Below are 21930 nucleotides of genomic sequence, written 5' to 3' on the forward strand. Positions count from 1 at the left end.
AAAAGAAAGTTGACGTTTTCTTATTTTTGAGTGTGACTTCTGTATCCACTGTTTTAAGTATAGGGATGTGGTTTTTGACCTAAAAATGCAGTCTCACAGTAGGGGGAGCTCTAAGTGTTTTTGCTTCATAGTTAGCACTGATGACAAACACACACACACACACACACACACACACACACACACACACACACACACACACACACACACACACACACGCACACACACACACGCACACACACACACACGCAGATGCCCACAAATGCCAGATTCAGCGCGTGCACCCAAGACACACTTCAGATAGTACAGTGGATTGTTCTTAAACAGTAGAGCAAACACACCAAACATCAGTAACTCTGACTTTGTCAAAACTGCATGGGGTGTCGCTGGTGTCTGACTTTTATCCGTCTCCGTTAGAATTCATTTCCTGCTGTTGAGAAATGCAAAAAGATGGGCTGGGACATTTGATAAGAGCTCAAAAACTTTGCATGGGTGCAGAATTAGCAGCCAGGGGTGTTGTATTGATAAAATGAAGCAAGGTGATTGGACAGAGACGGGAGCAGCTGAACAACATGGACCACTGTGGCACCAGAAGGGCAGAAAAATGGGTGACATGACACGTTGTCTTCTTTTGCTGTGTGCTGGTGAGTGTCAACAATCTTTGACATGTCTTCTGCTTACCTTTACTCTTCTACCAGATAACTGCTATCAATAGCTTCACAGAAACAAGATGAAGACTGTTTTACAGGCTCAGTGAGCAGCATTTCAAAGTTGTTTTTGTTTTCTTTTTTTTTCCAATAGATTATCTGAGAAAAAAAGAATCTTGTCAGACTTCTCGAGATGTTTTACATTGTTATCTCACTTAAACAATGTAGCTGTCGTTAAATGTTAGTGCAGGTCAAAGAACCCAACGCATTCATAAATAGCAAATAGCTTCACACACACACACACACACACACACACACACACACACACACACACACACACACACACACACACACACACACACACATATATGTTTATATAGTGTGAATGCTGTTAACAAAATCTCTAAATAACGTTCAAACTCTAACCTTTGCAAAAGAAAGTATTGAGAAACCTCAATTCAGAGTTTTGCTTGTGTAAGGCCACAGCTGACTTGCCGGTCAGGTGGGTACCCTGTAGCTACCTTCAAAGAGAAAGCTCGCCTCTTTGCCTTATTCAAACTCTGATGAAGCTAGGCAGAGTTAAGTCTAGCTCTTGTTATTTCGGAACGGCTTTAAAATGCTGTATCAGACATAAATGAGTGTTGTCACAGACATTTTGTCACACATTATAGATGCAATGTATAACAGGCCTGAAAAGTTGTTGACCACGGTGGTTAGTTTCCTCCTGCATCATCTCCCTTCTAAGCAAAACACACAGAGATAATAAAAACCCCACAACATAGTACACACACGTGATTACTGTAAACATAAACTAGTGCAGAACTGAGGTGGATAATTTTGCCTAATTGATTAACCCCCCTCATTAATCTCTGTTCTGGATTTTTGAATAGTCAAGTCCAAATCTAATCACTGTTTTCAGTCAGTGTGAAGACTTTCTTTTTCAGGTGTCACAGTGAGCACTGCTGTGGATCCACAGAAGAGAATCATTCGAGGTCAGCCATGTGGAAGTGGAGAGCGTCAGTACCATGTGAAGTTGATAGGAAATAATGGGACCCATAACTTCCTGTGTGGTGGCTCTCTGGTCAGTGACCGCTGGATCCTGACAGCAGCTCACTGTGAGCAGCGGTGAGAGAGGGACAATTTTATTAGAAAAAAACACAAACAAGAACAAATGTATATGTCATAAAGGTGGAGTTGCTCATACTTAGTGATAGCATGTCTATGATACTAAAATTTGATGCATTTGTGCCGATGCTGTGATGTTTTTCTTCTTTCTTATTTGTAGGACCATGACTGCATACATAGGTGTTAATCCACCCCCAGGACAACCAGAGATAATAACTGAACCACCTGAGATCTTCAGGGACAACAACCACAGGCAGCATGACATCATGTTACTCAAGCTGCCTGTCCAAACCAGTTTTCCTTATGTTTCACTACCAGACTGTAATAACCGTCCAAATGTTTAAGTTGTGATTAGGCTCCTTATAGAAGTCCTGAGTTCCTAAGAACAAAATATATTGTAGAGAAAAGTCATCAGAGGTGAAGGTACTTTGTGTTTGGATTGATCTCATACTTAAAGGGAAAAAATGTTTTGTTGTTTCTATTGTTTTTCAGTGGTGCCCTGGTTCAGATTGCAGGACATGCATCAATAACCCTGGGTCCTAACAATAAGAGACGTGAGATGACTACTGAAAATGACTGCAGTTTTGGAAACATTGCTTAAAATTATATTTAATTTTTTTTCTCAGTAATTACAGTAAAATCTGGTATGTAGGACATCCTTATAACACTTTTATCACATTAAAAGTGAGCTGCACCATATATACTGGTACAACCAACACAGTACAAAATGCAGAGGGAGCTGCTTTGTTATGCCCTATCACCCAGAGGATGCTGCTCAAAGAAGCATGCATCTGATTCAGATCTGTAGTAAGAAAAACAAGTCCAGTGCCAGTTTATAACAACGTTCCTCCCTCAAAAGCTTGATACCATGCAGCTTAAGAAAAATGTGGTTTACTGTTTGGAAAATAAATCTTGTGGAGTGCTGGTTTGATTGGCTTCTCGTTTTGAGACAAGTGACCAGCAGAGGGGGGTGACATGAGTCTCAGCATTAAAGTCCAGGCAATGGGTCCATCCCACAGCTTAAAGCTTGCAGGCTACAGCTAAAAGCTATTAATTAGCATTGTTTTGGTAGCTCCACCAGTTGTTAACAGGATAGCTAAAACTGATGAAGCTTTTTCAGCTTTTCTCACAGCACAGAGACTACATGTTGTGTACTTATAGTTAAATGGATGTAACAGAGGGCTCCCTGTAAGAAGATGAGTTAAACTCTTTGCTGCCGGGACACCCCAAAAACTGACTGCATGTTACACATTCACTGGTGTGACTTAAAGCAGCACTCGAATACGTTATGTCTCCTTAAAAAAAAAAAAAAAAAAAAAAAAAAAAAAATTACTTTTTAAAGTAGACTGTTAATTTTTTCAGCAATCCTCTAAATACTCAACTATCTCAAAACACATATGAAGAAAAGGAAAAACAAACACATTCATCTTCAAACTTGGCTACATTCATGTCATTTGCGAAACTGGTTTACTTTGGTATTAAAAATAAATAAATAAATAAATGAATAAATAAAAGCACTGTATGTATTTCCCAGCAGTCTTTAAGGTAACATTAAGAATGAGGATAAGGGGGAGAGGAAGGAAATATATTGCCTCCTTGTGAGTGTGAGGAATTGCTCTGTTTCTCTGAATTAATGAGATTAAGAGCCTCAGCTGTGCTCAGTGGGTATCATGTATTTTCAGCAGCTGCTTAATTGTCACTGTTACTCTGCCTGGATGAATTTCAGAGTTATCATCTTATATCAATGAGGGCACAACAGCACCCTGCCTCTATGAATACAAACTCAAGTTCATACCAATATGAGATGAGCAGCTATGCCTCAAACCTGAAACAAAATGATTCTGGGTTAATACTTATGGCTGAGGCACGGTTTCCTTTTTTTAGCAGCTTTCTGAGGTTTGGGGTAGCCCATATCTCTTCAAATCACAAAATTAAAGATCATGTCCCCCTCTGCTAAGTCTGTATCTTAAGCAATGTTTTTATAGTAGCAGAGAAATAACATTTTGGTTTTGGCTTTTGTAAGTCAGCTGCTTGAAATAAACTAGTTGAAGTGGAGTAATTTTGATTTAACAGTGTAAATTATTTATCCTCTTTTCACCCTTATTATAAAGTGTTACCTTAAAAATGAGAAGCTAAACCAAAGGTTTTTGGTTAATAATTTAGAGATAATGCAGATATTGTCTTTTTTGATAATATCGTTTCTTTGTTTTGAACCAGGAAACGACAGATCAGCTGATCTTCAGTGTGCAAACATCGGAGTTATCGACTGTAATAACTTCAGGAAATGTTTGCAGAACAGAAACCCACAGTTCTACCAGCTCCATGGCTATCAGCACTGGTTCTGTGGCCAGTCTGCTTGAGTGGATATATCCCTTGTAAGCATAAATGGCTCCTGCAGATTTTCTTTCTTTTGGATACATAAGTGTTCAAAGCAAGTATGAATCCTTTTGAGACAGTTACATCTCTATGTATCTATCTATGTATCTATCTATGTATCTATCTATGTATCTATCTATCTATCTATCTATCTATCTATCTATCTATCTATCTATCTATCTATCTATCTATCTATCTATCTATCTATCTATCTATCTATCTATCTATCTGTCTGTCTGTCTGTCTGTCTGTTTCAGGGGGACTCTGGTGGAAGCGTCGTGTACAATCAGATGCTTTATGGGGTCATTTCATTCACAGGGGATGGTTTAACAGCCTGTGTTGCACCAGCAGCATTTATGGACATTTGTGAATACATGACATGGATCAGTGAGATAATTAAAAGACCATAGAGAGGTTTTTTCAGCTATGCTGCTTTACCTGGTACCAGGCCTGTTTGTGTGGCAGGGCAAAGTAATATTTAAGGTTTTAGATAGCTGAACCAACAGCAACACAGAGGGACTTACACCACAGGAACTACAATTAAGATGTTATCGATTACTGTAATTTACTAAGAACTTGTAAATGCAGTGACAGTGTTTCAAAAAAGTTTTTAAAAAAATGTGAAATAAAAAAAAGGGGAGTCAAAACTTGAAAACTTTACCTCACCACAACAAACAAACTCAGTTGGTAAACTACACTAAATTGATAAGTGAAAGAAAAAAGAAACCAAGTATACTGATTAAATAATCTGATTTACAGCAATTTATTGCAAATAAAGGCAAATGAAGAAGCTAAGTGGGGACAAAATACCAAAGCAATGAGAAGGTAGAGGGTCAAAACAACCAGATCTATCACTTTGTAGCTAAATGCAGGGAAAAACAAGGACCACAGATACCAACGGGCCCAGCTTCAAAATGATCAGCCAGTCAGCAGCAACACGCCTACCAAAGGCTCCAGCTTAAAATAAGTGAGTTGACAAGAGTCAGGAGTGGTCAGAGAGGGAGAGAGAGGGAGCTGCATTCAGGAGCAGCAAGGAACTTCCAGTGCAACTCCTGCCACATTTGCATTGCATTTATTGCCATAACTGAAAAACAAAACAATGACACAACACAATTACAACAATGATTAAATAATATAAAAAAAGCTGACTGACATTCTGTTTTATTATTTTGAATACTTTTATTAAAAAAAAAAAAAAAAAAAAAAACAATCAGCACAATTGCAGTTGTTATTGATCAATTATTTAGAGCTGTTATGTTTTGTTTTTTGAGAGAAGCCAAAAAAAAAAAAAAACATGCTGGATTAAAAGGAATGACTCATCACCACATTTTCATCACACAAGTGTTGTCAATAGCAGCTTTATGTTCTGTACTCTCCCAGCAGATAAGGGGCCCCATTATTATACATTTCGAGTGGTGTCTCTGTTAATTCATTGTTACAAGGGTAGATAAGAGCAGGCCCTTGATTTACTTGTTGGTGTTTGTCAGGAAATTGGTCCTGAATTCTGCATTTGTAATTAAAAATAACAGAAGGTAATCCAGGTTTATTTTAAAGGGGACTGAGGTCTCTGGAAAAGAAATGGAAACTTAGCCAAAATTGTGTTTTCTTGGAAGGCGTTTTATGTGCCCAGTGGAAGAAGAAGTTAAATGTTTCAGCTCAAACCTGGTGTGTGAAAGTATAGCCTGAAGTTTGCCTTGTAAAATGCAACATGCCAAACAGGCACACCTGGCTCATAAAGGTGATGAAAACACACGCACTGTGGCAGTCTGTCTTACTAGACAAGTGTGGTCAGACATGACCAAACTTACTTTACACCATGAATTTGAAATAAACAATGTTTTTGGATCATTACATAGGAGCCTCAAGTTTTTGCCAAAGAACTGAAAATACACAAGCTATCATTTATGACCAAGAAAGCCTCTGGACTGTTAGGCATTTCATACCTTTTGGATGCAGTTCTGTCATGCTAGACTAGCATGGGACGATCCACAATTGTGTGTGTGGGGGGCAAGAAAATGAGACCTCATGCACTGTCTGCTAAAATCACCAAAGCCATTTTGAAAACAGCCAGTAAATTTAACGATGTGCATTAGGTCATGAGTAGGGATGTGTACCTTTCACATTTGAAATAATATATTACCAAGCCCGGTACCTGGCAATCCATATTGGTACTCAACCACCTGATCCATATATAAACCATATATAAACTTTCAATTCTGTGTTCATGTCCAACATGGAAAATCGCAGACTCTTCCACTTCCTCACAGTCACAAGGCTGAGTTTAGGTACCTAGTTGATTTTACTTGAAGCAGTTCTCGGTACTACAGACAGAATTAGGTCAGTACCCATACAAGTACCTAACTCAGTACCTATCCCTAGACACCAGGGACACTTTTAATGGCTTTTTAAAAAATTCTTTCATAACCATTTGTGTTAAAAGGGAAATATCAAGAAAAAATAGTCAGTGCCTCTCGGTGAGGACAGTCTCTTACTTTTTCCAGTCATGGTCAGGCTGTATAATCACCAATAACACATTTTTACTCTTTTAATGCTGAAACCCTGAATCCTCTTCTAAAAATTACTGGTGTAATTTAAAAACTGGGGCTATCTTAAACATTACAATACCATGTCACCAACAAACTTAACACTACTTTTTGCTTCTGTAACTCTGTAAATTACCTTTTTACAAGACTAAAAAAGGAAAGTTTTATCTTATCTTATCTTTGGGCATTTAGAGTTTTCCTTTACTCATAAAATGAGAAACACACTAACTCAGTCCTTTGTTTGTAATCCATCTCTGTCTGGAAACACATAGTCTGATGGCCCATCTAGGGTCTATTTTTCTTATCGATGAGCCTTACCTTCAGTGTGACACTTTATCAAAAACAGTCATGGATCAACCATGAATTAATTTAAACTATTATGATATGGAGATCTGAATTTTACTTGTGGCTGAGCATTTTTAACATTTTTGCCTGCATTATTTTACCTGCTGTAATCTAAATCACTTTTTGAACTTGTAAGGTAGATAAAAGTGATATAGACATTACTTAGCTTTCCCTAGCAAGGATCCCGCCACCACAATGTGAAGTTAAAGATTTAATGAAAGAGTACATAATGAAAGAATGTTTGAGGGACGAAACAAGGATAGATGGAGGATTTTGTCTTGAGGCTGGTCCGGCGGGCCTACTGGATGCTGGGCAGAGGGAGACTCAGTGTGGGGGTTCCGTCTCAGCGTCTCTTCGCCCGAGCTGATATTGGACCCCGGACTGTTCCTAGAGAGAAAGGTGTAGGAGATGATATTATAAAGAATAAGAGGAGTTGTGATGAAGAAAAGGGGAAAAGGGGAAAAGGGTTGGGTGGGTTGAGAGATCTGAGACTTACAAGGCCAGATGTGTTAGCCAGGTATATGTAGACTTGTCAGGTGATTAGAGGCGGGGTTGAGGCGTGACCCTGCTCCCAAAACCTAAGTTAACATATAAACTTCATCAAATCCACATTAGGTTGATCTCCACCTCTCTCACCATGGCAGGCCAAAGTAAACAAAAAAATGGATAAATAAAAAACAAAACAAAATAAAGTAAACATATTATTATTATTATTATTATTATTATTATTATTATTATTATTATTATTATTATTATTATAACAAAATTTTACAAAAGTAAAAGGTAGGACTCACCATGTCACCTAAACAGCTGATTTTGTACATTTAAAGATGATGTGACATGGCATTGATACAATCAGGTAGTTTATTCTGTGTTGTTGTAAAGCATTAAGAAAAACGACAGCATTAAGTGTGAGTAATCTTTATTAGGAACAGAACAACTCAATGATCTGACAAATGACAATATTTCCAATTCATTGACAAACTAATGATAAACATAATCAATGTGCACATCTATCATTTCATTTTACAGTTTTCTAACCGTTACAGTAGTATTACAATCAATTTTGACTCAGGCACAGCTGAAAAAACAACAAATTGAGCTGTGTGACTGTTTGTCTTTTTTTTTTAAACTGATTAGAGAAAACTGATAACTATTCATTTTGATCGAAGCAATTGTCCAAATGGGGATGCAAATCACAAGAGAAACATTAAGGTATGCCTGCAGTCTGTTTGATCCATGGGAGATATTCACAGACATCCATAAATGCAACTGGACTAACACAGGCATGAGTGCCACTACCACCAAAGGAAATGACCCCATACAGCTTGCCATTGTACACCACTCCTCCACCAGAGTCACCCTGTAAGACAGATATGATGAAAAACAGATATGAGCTTGGCATGGCTGCAGAAAACATATAGATAGAGGAACATATTACTCACTGGAGATGCATCCACAACACTAGACTGGCCACAGAACAGGTGCTGAAAGCTGTGCTTCTTGTAAAAGTCCGGCTGGTTGGTTTTCAAGCAGTTCAAAAAGTTTTGGCAGCTGACCACATCAATGTTTGCACACTGAAGAGTAGGTGATTCATCTTCCCCTGCAAGAAGATTGAGAAAATTATTTACCTTTATGAATAAAAATAAAACCAAACTTTTCAACAGCAGCTCAGTTCGTTACCTCTTTCTTTATTGGGACCCATGGTGGTAGATGAATGACCTGCGATTTGAAAAGAGCGACTGAAACGCAATAAAACAAAGTAAAATATAATAACAGTTTTATTAGAAGTTGTGTTTTTTCAGTGTCAAACCTGTAGAAAAAATATATAGTTCACAAACCTTTCTCATCCTAATAGCTCTACATTTGAAAACAGTTCACCTGAAATGTCTTGTTCCTCTTAAGCTCAGCTCAAAGCTTTTAAGGGATAGGATCAAAACTCACATATTGTGACGAGTGTTGCACTCCTGCTCAGTTGGAAGAGGCACAGGTGCAATTGTGACAGGTTTACGAAGCTTCAGCAGCATGATGTCGTGGTTCTTCTTTGTTATAATGTTCACTTTTTCCTTGTAGGTCTTCGGCAATGATGTGATGGTCACTCTTTTCCCTGGGCCAGGGTGCACATCTAAAATCGCTTGGGGAAGCCTTTAGATAAAGAGAAGTTAAAGATATATTTGTTTTGTAAACTGTAAAAACATCGTTATTTAAACTAGGAATTAGCTGCTTTTTATCAACATAAGTTTCACTTTTAAAAGTGATAATGAAATTTGAATTGAGTTTATGAAATATTTTCTCTCACAGTTCCCTGCAATGTGCTGCTGTCAGAATCCATCTGTCACTGATCAGAGAGCCGCCACAAATGAGGTCACCAAGAAAAGAGAATTTCACATGGTACTGGCGCTCGTTTGGTTGACACACTTGACCCCCAACGATTCTCTTCTGCAGATCCACTGCTGTGCTCACTGTGACACCTGAAACACAAAGTCCCACAACAAGTAAATGTGAGTTGTACAGAACAACTTGTGAAAAATGTAGTCTACATGTTGAGAATACTTTGTAAAGAACAATAAAGTGGACAATCCAACAAAAACAGCTCAAACCAAAATTAAAAAAAAAAATCCTGACCACTCACCAACCCCCAGCAAAAGGAGGAGAAGACATGTCATGTCGCCCATCTTTACCTGACTGCCCTCCTGGTGTCTCAGTGGTGAGTTTTTAAACTGCCCTGCTGATGCTAGAGCCACCAATCAGCACACAACAGATAAATGTCAAATCACATTGTCATCACAACTTTTAATTTTCTTCAGTCGTTGAATTTCTCAACAAAAGGAAATGACTATGACATACGAGGAAAATCTCACCTTAGCTGCCCTTTGTTCAGCAGCAGGATTACAGATAAAGCAAACAAAGAGTGTTGAAGAAGATTAAAAATATTGGTCTAAGTTTGTGCCCAAATGTTTTACTGTTTGAAAAGGGTTAAAAGAATGAATGCTGTGTTTTTGTACACAAGACCCATTACAAACAATAAGGTCAGACCCTTCAATAACTTCAGCACATTTTTGCCTGATTACTTTTCTGGCCCCAACTTTGCTTCAGTTGGTTTTACATTATGTTAGCTGGCCGGGAGAGTAACAATTTAACTGTAATACAGGAACAATTAGACGCTGTTTGTATTATTGTCAGCATCATGTTGCTTTTAATCCAGCCCCTGTTTAAATTTTTTTTTTATCTCATTTTGGATCTTTGTTAACTAAAAACACTTTGTTTGGGATTAATTGTTATGTCAGGTTAATTTGTTCATGATAAGAGTCTATAACCAGATTAAACACACACCTATTACACTGTATCTAGGATTCTATAAAGTGTACGCAGTCAATGAAGTCGCTCAAAGATTTTAATTTAGTTTCCACAATGATTGGTTACTCTCTTATAAACTTTTAAACTCAACTACATGGAGTTGTGTGTATCTTATTATGTATTTAATGATTGTTTCTTCAGGCACTGATTGCAGGATGAAAGTTGAAATTAGCAATATTTATTTATTTATTTATTAACTAGTTGATTAACTGGTTTATTTCTTTTTACTTTTTTGGGGGGTGCAGATGCATACAAAATCATATCAATATCAGTTAAAACAGATATTGATATGGTTTTGTATGGTGCTGGTATAAAAACTTAAATTTCTGGTACCATGACAACTCTATGTATAACATCACATATCCCAGCTGGCAGAGTAACCTCGAGTGCAGCCCTGCTGGCTGTGACCAGATCAGGGTTACTGTGAGGAGGCCCCCAGTGAGTTTTTACTTTGGGCGCCAAACATACCCTTGAATTGCCAGTGCATATTATTAAAATTTTGTTACTGAAGTACGACATAACCTTGGAAGATTTACATTGTCAAATTCCCTTGGGAGTTTATTTTCTATAACTATGAGAACTAGTCAAATTCTAATAGTTTACATTACTTGTTACCTGGAACAAGCCATCTGACAAAGAAACAATGGTCTTCCATGAACCTCTATGACTGGAAAACAATGACTGAATTTCTGAAAGTCATTGGCATCACAACTTTTTATCTCTTATCAATTTTTGCTTCTCTTTTTTGGATTTCTCAAGAGGAGTTTACGTTGACAGCCAATGACTGGCATACGAGAAAAATGTTGCAGTCAGAGTGAATCAATGTAAACTAAATATTTGCCAATTACATCTGCTTCTTTCCTAATCTCTTTTAGTTAGTTCAAAACAAGTTTTTGCAGAGGAGTTCAATTCATCATTTAACATGTGCAAAAACCTCAACTCCCCCACTACCATCCTCAGTCACAAAAAACCCCGAGGTCCAGTAGACTGAACCACTACAGACATTTTAACCTGACATGTGAACTATGTCTTTTGAGGCTCTTGATCTGGAAAACTTTAAACACCTTTTACATTTTGTATCAACATTCTTCCAGGCTGTTCCAATAACATTTGGAAATGTCTAAGAATAACACTTAGGATCAGACCTTACTTCCTGCTCCAAGTGCATCTAATAGTTTTTTTTTTTTTCTTACATTATCCTTGGAAGCCAGTGAACAGCAATGGTCACAGCTTGAGTTTCCTTTTGAGTTCACCGGTAGCTTTCTGCATGCAAGGGTACTCACCTGGTGGATTTGTGGGGAGAATTTCACCAGTTTTCGGGATAAGACTATTAAAAGACTCAGATATTTGGAAAAATCTTTGTCCTAAATGAACAAAGCTGAAAATAAGTAGTGAAACAAATTCTCTTGTCCCTGTGCACCAACAGCTGCACCTCCAGTCATCAGTCCGTCAAGCTCCTTAGGTTCGCAGACAACACCACCCTCCATGGACTCATCTCTGGTGGGGATGCGTCTACCTACAGGTGTGAGATTGACCATCTGGTGACCTGGTGTGACGAAAACAACCTCGAGCTTAGCACTCTAATGACAGTGGAGATGGTTGTGGATTTTAGGAAAGTGCAACCTCCCCCAGCCTTATCACCATCCATGAATCCACAATGTCCACTGTGGAGTCTTTCCGCCTCCTGGGGACCATCATAACTCAAGACCTCAAGTGGAAACTCAACATCACCTCCCTTACCAAGAAGGTCCAGCAGAGGATGTACTTCCTGTGGCACCTGAAGAAGTTCAACCTGCCAGAGACCATGATGGTGCACTCCTACACTACCATCAAAGAGTCCATCCTATCCTCCTCCATCACAGTCTGGTACGCTGCAGCCAGAGCAAAGGACAAACACAGGCTGCAGTGCATCACCTCTGCTCAGCAGAGAAGATGATCGGCTACAACTACCATCTCTCTCCAACCTGTTCACCTCCAGGACTCTGAGGCATGCAGGCGAGATTGTGGCTGACCCCTCTCACCTCGCACACAGACCATTTGAGACTCTCCTCACCGGTAAGTCTGCTGTCAATCAGGACCAGTTTCTTCCCCTCTGCTGTCAGCCTGATGAACAGTGCCCATGACCTCCTTCCTCCTCCCCCATGAGACTGTTCCTACGTCTGATCATGCGTTACATTAACGCCCACTGAACTTCAATTACACAGCTCTAGCTGCACCTTTTATCCTCTTTTTCTCATAATAATTATTATTGATATTTTTTCTGTAAATATTCCTTAACTTATTTTTATCTTAATTTTATTTTATTCTATTTTTTTCCATATATTTTTTGTATATTTGTATATTTTCTATCTTAACTCCTATATTCTATCTGCATTTTCATTATTTTCTTGTTAATTGTTAGTAGCAACACACCAAGACAAATTCCTTGTATATGCAAATGTTCTAGGCAATAAACTTGATTCTGATTCTGAATCTGATTCTGCCTGGTTGTGGCTTTAAGCCTTCAGGTGACACTGCATTTAGAAAATAAACATGACTCTTTTGGAAACTGCTGCATGGGCCAAAATTCCCTTCTCAAAATTACTGGGCCTCATTTACTCATTCACCTCCATCTCCCTATTTTTTTTTTTGCCTTTACTTGTATTCTTTTTTAAATATGTTATAATTCTTATTTTTAAATTATCATTATTATTTTAACTATGAGTTCAAAATAAAAGTTCTAATAAAAAGTCGATTAGATTCATGAAGCTGTTTTTAAGTGCAGAATTGTTCTCACATGTGTTCTTAAATTGCATGCTATGTCCTCATTTTGTAAGTTGAAGCTTGTGCGGAGTGATCACAGTAAGCATAGGCATACACTTCTTACTGCCCATATAAGGGCATGAGACTGCAGTGTTTTTTGCACACACAAAACAACACACTGTTAAAAAAAAATGCAGAAATATACCAGGAACATTCAAATTTAATTTTAGATGGATCAACATCGCAGTCTAAGGAAAAACATTCTGTGACAGCTCTGCCATGGCCTCCTCAAGTTTCCAGTATGCCACCTTTGTGGCCTCATCACACCTGTTTTCAGGTGTTAGATGGCTTAATCTTGCTGTTTAACGTGACGTGGGCCCCAGGGTGGCAAACATTACTGTAACTGTGCTGATTGGAAATGAATAGAGACACTCTGCCCAGGACGCAAGACAGGGCCCTGAAACCGAGTCCAGCAATAACAATGTTTACTTTTAAAAATAGCTCTGCTTATTTACAGATGTATTTGTGGAGCCATACATGCATCTAAAAGTTTTGTCTGTGCATGTTTCTTTGCTTGTGTGTGTGTGTGTGTGTGTGTGTGTGTGTGTGTGTGTGTGTGTGTGTGTGTGTGTGTGTGTGTGTGTGTGTGTGTTAGTCTAATCCCCTATTTATTTAAGATAAACACAGACACAATCAATCATTTAAACTGAATTCAGATGATTGTAGTTCATCCTTGCCTACATGAATTATTCATCTTCCTACAGCTTTGTCTTTTTCTGTTCCACAGTTCTATAAGTTTAGAGGTTTTTAATTGGAGGTCTTTCATGTTGTACAAGGCTACTGTATGTTGCTGTTTTTTTATTGTCTGTTTTGTGTACAAACTATGTTGTCAAATGAATAATGTTATGTACAAACATTGAGTGTATAAAGAAAAGAACAAAATGTAGACACAGGTAAATAAATGAGTCACTTGTGTTGAGAATGTTGATTTATTGCTGCTGTGATGGTTTAAAATTACAGATGAACAACAGCATTTTAAAACAAAAAAAATGCTATAGAATCATCAAACTGTTTATTTATTTGTCTTGTTTGAATTTCAGATAAGACAGAATTTTAATATTGACTTCAATAAAAGAAAAGAAAAACTCATTCATCAACCACAGCTTGCAACTCACATATGAATGCCTTTTTGTTGATAAAACATCTCTAGCTCATTCTTTGTTGTCTTTTTTAATTTTTAATTAAGGTATGCCTGCAGTCTGTTTGATCCATGGGAGATATTCACAGACATCCATAAATGCAACTGGACTAACACAGGCATGAGTGCCACTACCACCAAAGGAAATGACCCCATACAGCTTGCCATTGTACACCACTCCTCCACCAGAGTCACCCTGTAAGACAGATATGATGAAAAACAGATATGAGCTTGGCATGGCTGCAGAAAACATATAGATAGAGGAACATATTACTCACTGGAGATGCATCCACAACACTAGACTGGCCACAGAACAGGTGCTGAAAGCTGTGCTTCTTGTAAAAGTCCGGCTGGTTGGTTTTCAAGCAGTTCAAAAAGTTTTGGCAGCTGACCACATCAATGTTTGCACACTGAAGAGTAGGTGATTCATCTTCCCCTGCAAGAAGATTGAGAAAATTATTTACCTTTATGAATAAAAAAAAACAAAAAAAAACTTTTCAACAGCAGCTCAGTTCGTTACCTCTTTCTTTATTGGGACCCATGGTGGTAGATGAATGACCTGCGATTTGAACAGAGCGACTGAAACGCAATAAAACAAAGTAAAATTTAATAACAGTTTTATTAGAAGTTGTGTTTTTTCAATGTCAAACCTGTAGAAAAAATACATAGTTCACAAACCTTTCTCATCCTAATAGCTCTACATTTGAAAACAGTTCACCTGAAATGTCTTGTTCCTCTTAAGCTCAGCTCAAAGCTTTTAAGGGATAGGATCAAAACTCACATATTGTGACGAGTGTTGCACTCCTGCTCAGTTGGAAGAGGCACAGGTGCAATTGTGACAGGTTTACGAAGCTTCAGCAGCATGATGTCATGGTTCTTCTTTGTTATAATGTTCACTTTTTCCTTGTAGGTCTTAGGTAATGATGTGATGGTCACTTTTTGCCCTGGGCCAGGGTGCACATCTAAAATCGCTTGGGGAAGCCTTTAGATAAAGAGAAGTTAAAGATATATTTGTTTTGTAAATTGTGAAAACATCATTATTTAATCTAGGAATTAGTTGCTTTTTATCAACATAAGTTTCACTTTTAAAAGTGATAATGAAATTTGAATTGAGTTTATGAAATATTTTCTCTCACAGTTCCCTGCAATGAGCTGCTGTCAGAATCCAGCTGTCACTGATCAGAGAGCCGCCACAAATGAGGTCACCAAGAAAAGAGAATTTCACATGGTACTGGCGCTCATTTGGTTGACACACTTGACCCCCAACGATTCTCTTCTGCAGATCCACTGCTGTGCTCACTGTGACACCTGAAACACAAAGTCCCACAACAAGTAAATGTGAGTTGTACAGAACAACTTGTGAAAAATGTAGTCTACATGTTGAGAATACTTTGTAAAGAACAATAAAGTGGACAATCCAACAAAAACAGCTCAAACCAAAACTTAAAAAAAAATCCTGACCACTCACCAACCCCCAGCAAAAGGAGGAGAAGACATGTCATGTCGCCCATCTTTACCTGACTGCCCTCCTGGTGTCTCAGTGGTGAGTTTTTAAACTGCCCTGCTGATGCTAGAGCCACCAATCAGCACACGACAGATAAATGTCAAATCACATTGTCATCACAACTTTTAGTTTCTGAGGAAATTTTTCTTCAGTCGTTGGATTTCTCAACAAAAGGAAATGACTATGACATTTGAGAAAAAGTCACTTTAGCTGCGCTTTGTTCAGCAGCAGGATAACTACTATGATTACTAGGATGAATAAAGCACAGATGGTTTAAAGGAGGGCTAAAATTTTTACCAAAGTTATTTGTTGTTTGAAAAGAATGATGATGATGGTATTTTTGTACTCAAGACCCTTTAGTTCTTCATAGTCTGTTCTTCTCAGGTGTGCTCACTACGAGTCCTTAAAGGCAAAAACACTCCACTTGGTGATTGTGTGCTCGAACAAGGCTTCAAATTCATTGATATATGATAATGGTCTTAAAATCACCACAAAATTGCACACTTCATTTGGGGATTAAGGAATAACCCAAGAGTTCTCTCAGGAACACGTCACGTTCAGGTTCGTTAAATTCAAAGGATTCTTTAAAAGCTGCTCTACAATTACTCAAAATTACTCAATAAAACATGAACAGGAATAAGCTGAATGTGGTTTCACACTCATTTGGTTTGTCTGTCATTGAAACTCGCAGTATTTCCATTTTTTAACTGTCAGCTAAAGATCAAACATTGAGGTTTTGATAAATTGACAAGGGAGTTATGTCACATTTAAAACACAAAACTCAGGCACAGCCCAAGCACTAATGCTTCACAGTCACTGTATCTAACTGTAAATTCAAATCCCTTTATCTCATAGTGAAAATGCAAAAGGATCTTTTTTTTTATTCACATGACAGAGCCCCTGGTAGCTTAAAGAAACACATCAAACTGTATATTTACTAGGATTGTACTGTACCATTTGATTATTCTTACCTCACCGCCAATTTTGTATATCAGAAATTTACATTTTATATGACAATGTTCCACCCCTTTACTTTGTCTTTGTCATATACATATAAAGCCACATCATTACATTATATCACATCTTTTTGAGGACTCAGGCTCTCCCACTGCCCTGCTCAATGCAAAGTATTCACAGGAGGCAGAAAGTAGGGTGACCTTTCTGAGACCAACATCTGCCCTCCACCCTTTTTTCTTCTTCTGGCTTTTAATTTGACATTTAAAATTTCAAACTGTACTTTCTTATACTATGTTACTTACAACTGGATGTCTTGTTTTGAAGTAAGAGTTAAATAAAACTTGCACAATGACTCCAGAAGCAACTGTAGTGTATTAATTTATAAATAAGGTTGAATACAAACTGTAACAACAAATTTTGCAACACAGATTTATTGGGGTATACATCCTGCAAGTTAAACTTTAAAGAAAAAACTTGAAGTAAAAAAAACACTGGAAAAAAGTCCCCCCCCCCCCTCCAAAAAAAAAAAAAGAAAAAAAAAAGAAAAGAAAACCACATCATTTGAAGGGGAAATCTTGAAAAACACGATTGATTGGTTCAAGTCCAATCTTCTCAATAGAAAACAGTGTGTAAAACTCAACAATCCTTTTTAGAGAAGCACAGTGGGTATTCCCGAAGGGTCATTCCTTGGCCCTTTGCTTTTCAGTCTTTTTATAAATGATAAGCCCAAAATGGGGAAATGGGTTCAGACATTGGCATCCAGCTTTATGCTGATGATGCAGTTATCTATGCTCCTGTTAAGTCACCTACTAAAGCAGAAGAGATCTTGACTGACCAGATGCATGGAGTCCAACAGTGGCTTGAACTCGATCATCTTGTTCTAAATCTCAAAAAGACTGTGTCATTGTGCTTATCCATATGGAAGCTGTGTTTGCGCAAACATTTTTAGTGTGGAAAAAAAAGACTAGAAAACTACAATGAGTCGATGAATTCAAATTCTTGGGGTTAATTGTAGCTAAAGAGCTCAGGTTTTATAAACATGCCAAGAAAATCACTAAATCAGTAAGGAGCAATCAAAATTGTTTTAAACAAAACAGCAGTTTATACCGACTCAAGCAGCTCAGATATTTATGCTCCCCATGATCTTCTTTCGTGTCTCATATTGTATGACAGTTTGGGCTCAAGTTTCATCTCCAGCTATTAGAAATCTCTCATCCCTGTACGTTAAAGCACAGTGAACGGAAACTGTACAATTCAAAAACTTGATCAACATTTGGATAGTCAGCCTTTTCTGTTAACGGTGGTAAACTCTAGAATTCATTACCAACTGAAATCACACTAAACACAGATATAAAATCTTTCACTGCTAAGGTCAGGAGCTGGCTGAAAGCACAAAAGCTGTGAACATTACTAGTCTGACATTGGGGGTTGTTTGATTTGCTTGTTATTTTACAACTATTCTTTACACTTTTTGCCATTTTATTGCTTCTAAATGTACATTTTAATGATCTAGTTATTTAAAGGCCCAGCTAGGCACAAGAGTTGAAAACTAGCACTTGCTATACACTTTGTAGCACATCAGATTCATGCCTTGTATGAAACCATGTTAAACTGCATCATCCCGGTCAAACAACTCAATTCAAATTCAGATAATTTTTTTTGTATTTTATCAAGGCATCTTTTTGGTTTAAACTTCACACATTTACTTAATGTGTTGCAGGACAAAATACTGAATTTGGTTTTCACTCGGCTGATTATATTTTGACAGCTAAAAACAGAACATGATAAATCAACTGGAATATGTTTGACTCTCCCTTTGAGATACAGTTAGATGGTTTTTACATGACCCACAGTGTCACCAGCTCTGTCCTTAACAGATCTGCCTCTCCAAGGTATGGGGGACACTTTTGTTGTATAGCTTCATCCTCCCTTCACCCCACAGTTCCCCAATTCAGGAATAAACTTCTTTCAAAGAGCTTTATATTTTGTATCCTGCACCACCACAAGTATTTATCTGTAGGAGAGTAAATGAACTTTGCTTTGAATTCAACAATTCCTGTTTAAAGCAATGGATGAACTATTTTTCTGTCATGAATTATCAAGTTTGGGTCCTTTTTTTAAGTTCCATGGCCTTTTGACCAAAAGGTCAAACCTGAATAATTTAACAAACCAATAAAGAGCTAGTCGCTGACTGGATTTGGATACTTGCTACAACTACCTGTGATTCATCTGAAATCAATCTGGTGGTATTTTTACAAGGGAGCCAACTTGCCTGTGGACCTGTGTTGAGTACCTGTCACCTAGTGGGTTTATTGCAGTGTGCTCACCTCAGATCAGTCAAACACTGTTGTCTTTCAACAGCAGGTGTTGTTGTTTCTCTGCTCTTAAAAAGAACAAGAGCTGAAGTGAAGAAAAAAAAAAAAAAAAAATATATATATATATATATATATATATATATATATATATATATATATATATATATATATAAATATATACACACACTAGAGGACCTGACTGTTCCCGTGTTGCTCACTGTGAGTTATGAAATGTGGGGATGAAAATATTCTTGATTCTCTTATTGACTGGAATACACATTTGTGCATTTTAAATGTTTTCAAACAGCACTGATGGTGCTCAAACTCACCAGCCATAAACAACAGTTTATAATTACAACCATGTTACCTGTGCAATTTTTTTTAGTCACTTGTTGAAAGGTCCTACCCTTTTATGGCATTGACCTAAATTGGCATGTGCTGGACACATAATAATGTGAAAAAGGAACATTTTCCATTTTCTTTCTCCAGAAAAACAAGAAAAATAATAGCTGAGTCACCTTTTTATTTGACTTGGTGCAAGGAGGGGCATTACAGAGTTTGAAATGAATCTGAACATCTATAATTCAATAAACTACAGTCACATTACAGAACCAATGAAATGTTTTTAACAGAATGCTTGTTTTATTTATTTATTTTTTTTTCAAACAAGACACCTCAGTCAGTAGTTAGTTTATCAGCTATAATTTAAAGACTCACCCTTGTTTAATTAGGGAGAAATACCTCTTAGATTGCAGGCTATTTTCACATTAACCACAATTTAGACATGATTTTGGTCTTGGATTAATTATCTCATTGATCCATGGGAGGTATTCACAGACATCCATGAATCCAGCCGGGGCAACACATGCATAGTCAGCATTTAATGAGAAAACATGGACGCCATAAATCTTGTCATCGAACACCACTCCACCTCCAGAGTCACCCTGTGACAGAAATGAACGTATCATTAACTGATTGTATTGTTTACTGTTTGTCATAATTTAATCAAACACACACATATGTGCTAAAGTAGCAAAACATGGTGACTCAAGGAAATATAGAATCAAGGTATTCCAGCATTCAACAAGGTTTTCCTACTAACCGGGGATGTGTCCCTTTGAGGAGCTCTATAAAGTGACCAGTGTTCTTTGGCCTTTTTTCTTACACGCCTTGAGTTGCTGTTCTTCATACATTGCTTAACAGCTGTGCTGTCCATAATTTGAAGGTCAACACACTGGAGTGTCGGTGAGTCACCAGGTACTGAATGAAAAAGAAAAAAAAAGTCCAATTACTCATTAAACATAAAACAAATATATCAACATTACAAAGTCACCTTGTAAAAAAAGGTTTACATAAAAAATAAGCTAAGTTTTGTAATATATTTTATCCGGAATAAGATTATTGACACTTATCCAGAGTTAAGTTTGGAAGGAAAGTATACTAGCATATTTTAATTCTATGACTACAGTGTATGTGCATAAAATTTTAGAAATAAGAGAATTTGTTTATAAAATAAAGTACTGTAATTAGCATAAATAGTGATTTAGAAGAAAAAGAACTAAAGTAATCTCACATCTCTCATGAGTGATAGGATTCATCATTGTCGATGCATAACCTGCAACCTGAACAGTGTCACCACTGAAATAGAAAAGAAAGAAATTAAATTGTAATTATGTTTTTGACAAAATGTAAAAAATATATTTAAAACACAATGTACTTTTGCATTTGATATTTTTCCCCTTTTTAAGTTTACCCCTTAATTTCTTATTTAAAGAGACTAAAGAGCTTAGCTTTAAGACGTCTTCCAGAGAAAAGATCACAACTCACACATTTGGATGAGCTTCACAGTCTTGTTGGTTAGGAAGTGGTATAGGTGGAACTTGATTGGGGTCTATGGCGTTCCTTAGCTCCAGCAGCATGATGTCATGTTTCTTACTAAATAAAACATATTTCCATTTCCTAAAGATCTTGTGTGATTTTATCTCCTCTGGTTGTCTTCCACCTGGACCTGGATGCAAACCCAGAACTGCTTTCATACCCCTAAAATAAGGAGAGGTGACAGAAGAACAACACTCAAATACTGTGAACACACAACACTTTGTCATCCTGTTGGAAATGCTATCTTGCAAATCATTTCAAAATTAGTGCAGTGCAGTTTTATTAATCCAAATATAAGAAGATGTTACTCTCTTACCTCTCCCAGCAGTGAGCTGCAGTCAGAACCCATTTTTCACTGATCAGAGAGCCACCACACATGAGGTTATTGTTGCGATCAATCAGTTTAACATGGTACCGACGCTCTCCGTTTCCACATATTGCCCCCCCAATGATTCTTTTCCGCAGATCCACAGGTGTGCTCACTGTGACACCTGTAAGAGAAAGTCCTCTGCCAGGTGAATGTGTGTCAAAACAAGGGTTGAAAACAACTTTGAGGTCAACAGTATATGTTAATACATATGATATTTTATAGCCAGACCAATGTTACAAATAATAACCTCAAACATAAATAAATAAAAAAATGATAATATTTAGACACATCAAGCTGAGCAGCATTTTTGAAAAGGACTGCTGACCGCTTACCGACCCACAGCAAAAGGAGGAGAATCTGTGGCATGTCACCCATCTTTCTGTGACTGCCCCTACGGTGCCACAGTGGTGCATTTTAAATGTTTTGACACTGCCCTGCAGGTGCTTTAACCACCAATCAGCTCTCAATGATTTATCAGTACAGTCCTGATGGCTACTTGGTCTAAACTTGTACAAATGATTTGATCACTTATCAAGTGTTACTTTGCTCTTGGTTCTTTTAAGACTAGTATGTAGC

At 37.5% G+C, this 21930-nt stretch overlaps 2 protein-coding genes and 1 pseudogene across 2 annotated transcripts; 1 reads left to right on the forward strand and 2 right to left on the reverse strand.

Annotated features, from left to right (window-relative positions):
* Nucleotides 1-601: 601 nt before the first annotated feature.
* LOC141800030 (serine protease 1-like) lies at nucleotides 602-4555 on the forward strand (annotated as a pseudogene).
* A 3490-nt stretch (nucleotides 4556-8045) lies between these two features.
* On the reverse strand, nucleotides 8046-9710 carry LOC141811331 (anionic trypsin-2-like). The gene is made up of 6 exons (XM_074699348.1): nucleotides 9666-9710; nucleotides 9333-9504; nucleotides 8978-9178; nucleotides 8717-8775; nucleotides 8479-8636; nucleotides 8046-8396 (listed from the first exon to the last, which is right to left on the reverse strand). Exons 1-6 carry the CDS (start codon nucleotides 9706-9708, stop codon nucleotides 8244-8246), a joined length of 786 nt encoding a protein of 261 aa, XP_074555449.1. The 5' UTR covers nucleotides 9709-9710; the 3' UTR covers nucleotides 8046-8243.
* Nucleotides 9711-14261: 4551 nt separating this feature from the next.
* LOC141800039 (uncharacterized) lies at nucleotides 14262-21794 on the reverse strand. Its single transcript, XM_074682499.1, has 12 exons — nucleotides 21687-21794; nucleotides 21301-21475; nucleotides 20934-21146; nucleotides 20680-20744; nucleotides 20209-20366; nucleotides 19891-20050; nucleotides 15799-15900; nucleotides 15467-15638; nucleotides 15112-15312; nucleotides 14851-14909; nucleotides 14609-14766; nucleotides 14262-14526 (listed from the first exon to the last, which is right to left on the reverse strand). The coding sequence occupies exons 1-12, from the start codon at nucleotides 21727-21729 to the stop codon at nucleotides 14374-14376; spliced, it is 1659 nt and encodes a 552-aa protein (XP_074538600.1). The 5' UTR covers nucleotides 21730-21794; the 3' UTR covers nucleotides 14262-14373.
* Between the last annotated feature and the right edge of the window lie 136 nt (nucleotides 21795-21930).

The sequence above is a fragment of the Halichoeres trimaculatus genome, unplaced genomic scaffold, assembly GCF_033239565.1.
Source record: "Halichoeres trimaculatus isolate MK-OKI-2021-1 unplaced genomic scaffold, fHalTri1.1 fHalTri1_scaffold_2, whole genome shotgun sequence".
Taxonomy (NCBI): Eukaryota; Metazoa; Chordata; class Actinopteri; order Labriformes; family Labridae; genus Halichoeres; species Halichoeres trimaculatus.

Bases quoted from the DNA above. Each gene is read 5' to 3' on its own strand.
- LOC141811331 (XM_074699348.1), bottom strand. From the start codon at position 9,708: ATGGGCGACATGACATGTCTTCTCCTCCTTTTGCTGGGGGTTG. The intron at 9,179-9,332 runs GTGAGAGAAAAT...CTTTATCTAAAG, and splicing joins GCAGCACATTGCAGGGAACT to GCTTCCCCAAGCGATTTTAG. The intron at 8,397-8,478 runs GTGAGTAATATG...TCTGTCTTACAG, and splicing joins GTGTTGTGGATGCATCTCCA to GGTGACTCTGGTGGAGGAGT.
- LOC141800039 (XM_074682499.1), bottom strand. From the start codon at position 21,729: ATGGGTGACATGCCACAGATTCTCCTCCTTTTGCTGTGGGTCG. The intron at 15,901-19,890 runs GTCTAAATTGTG...TGGTGGCTCTAG, and splicing joins TAATCCAAGACCAAAATCAT to CATCAGCAGGGCAGTTTAAA. The intron at 14,527-14,608 runs GTGAGTAATATG...TCTGTCTTACAG, and splicing joins GTGTTGTGGATGCATCTCCA to GGTGACTCTGGTGGAGGAGT.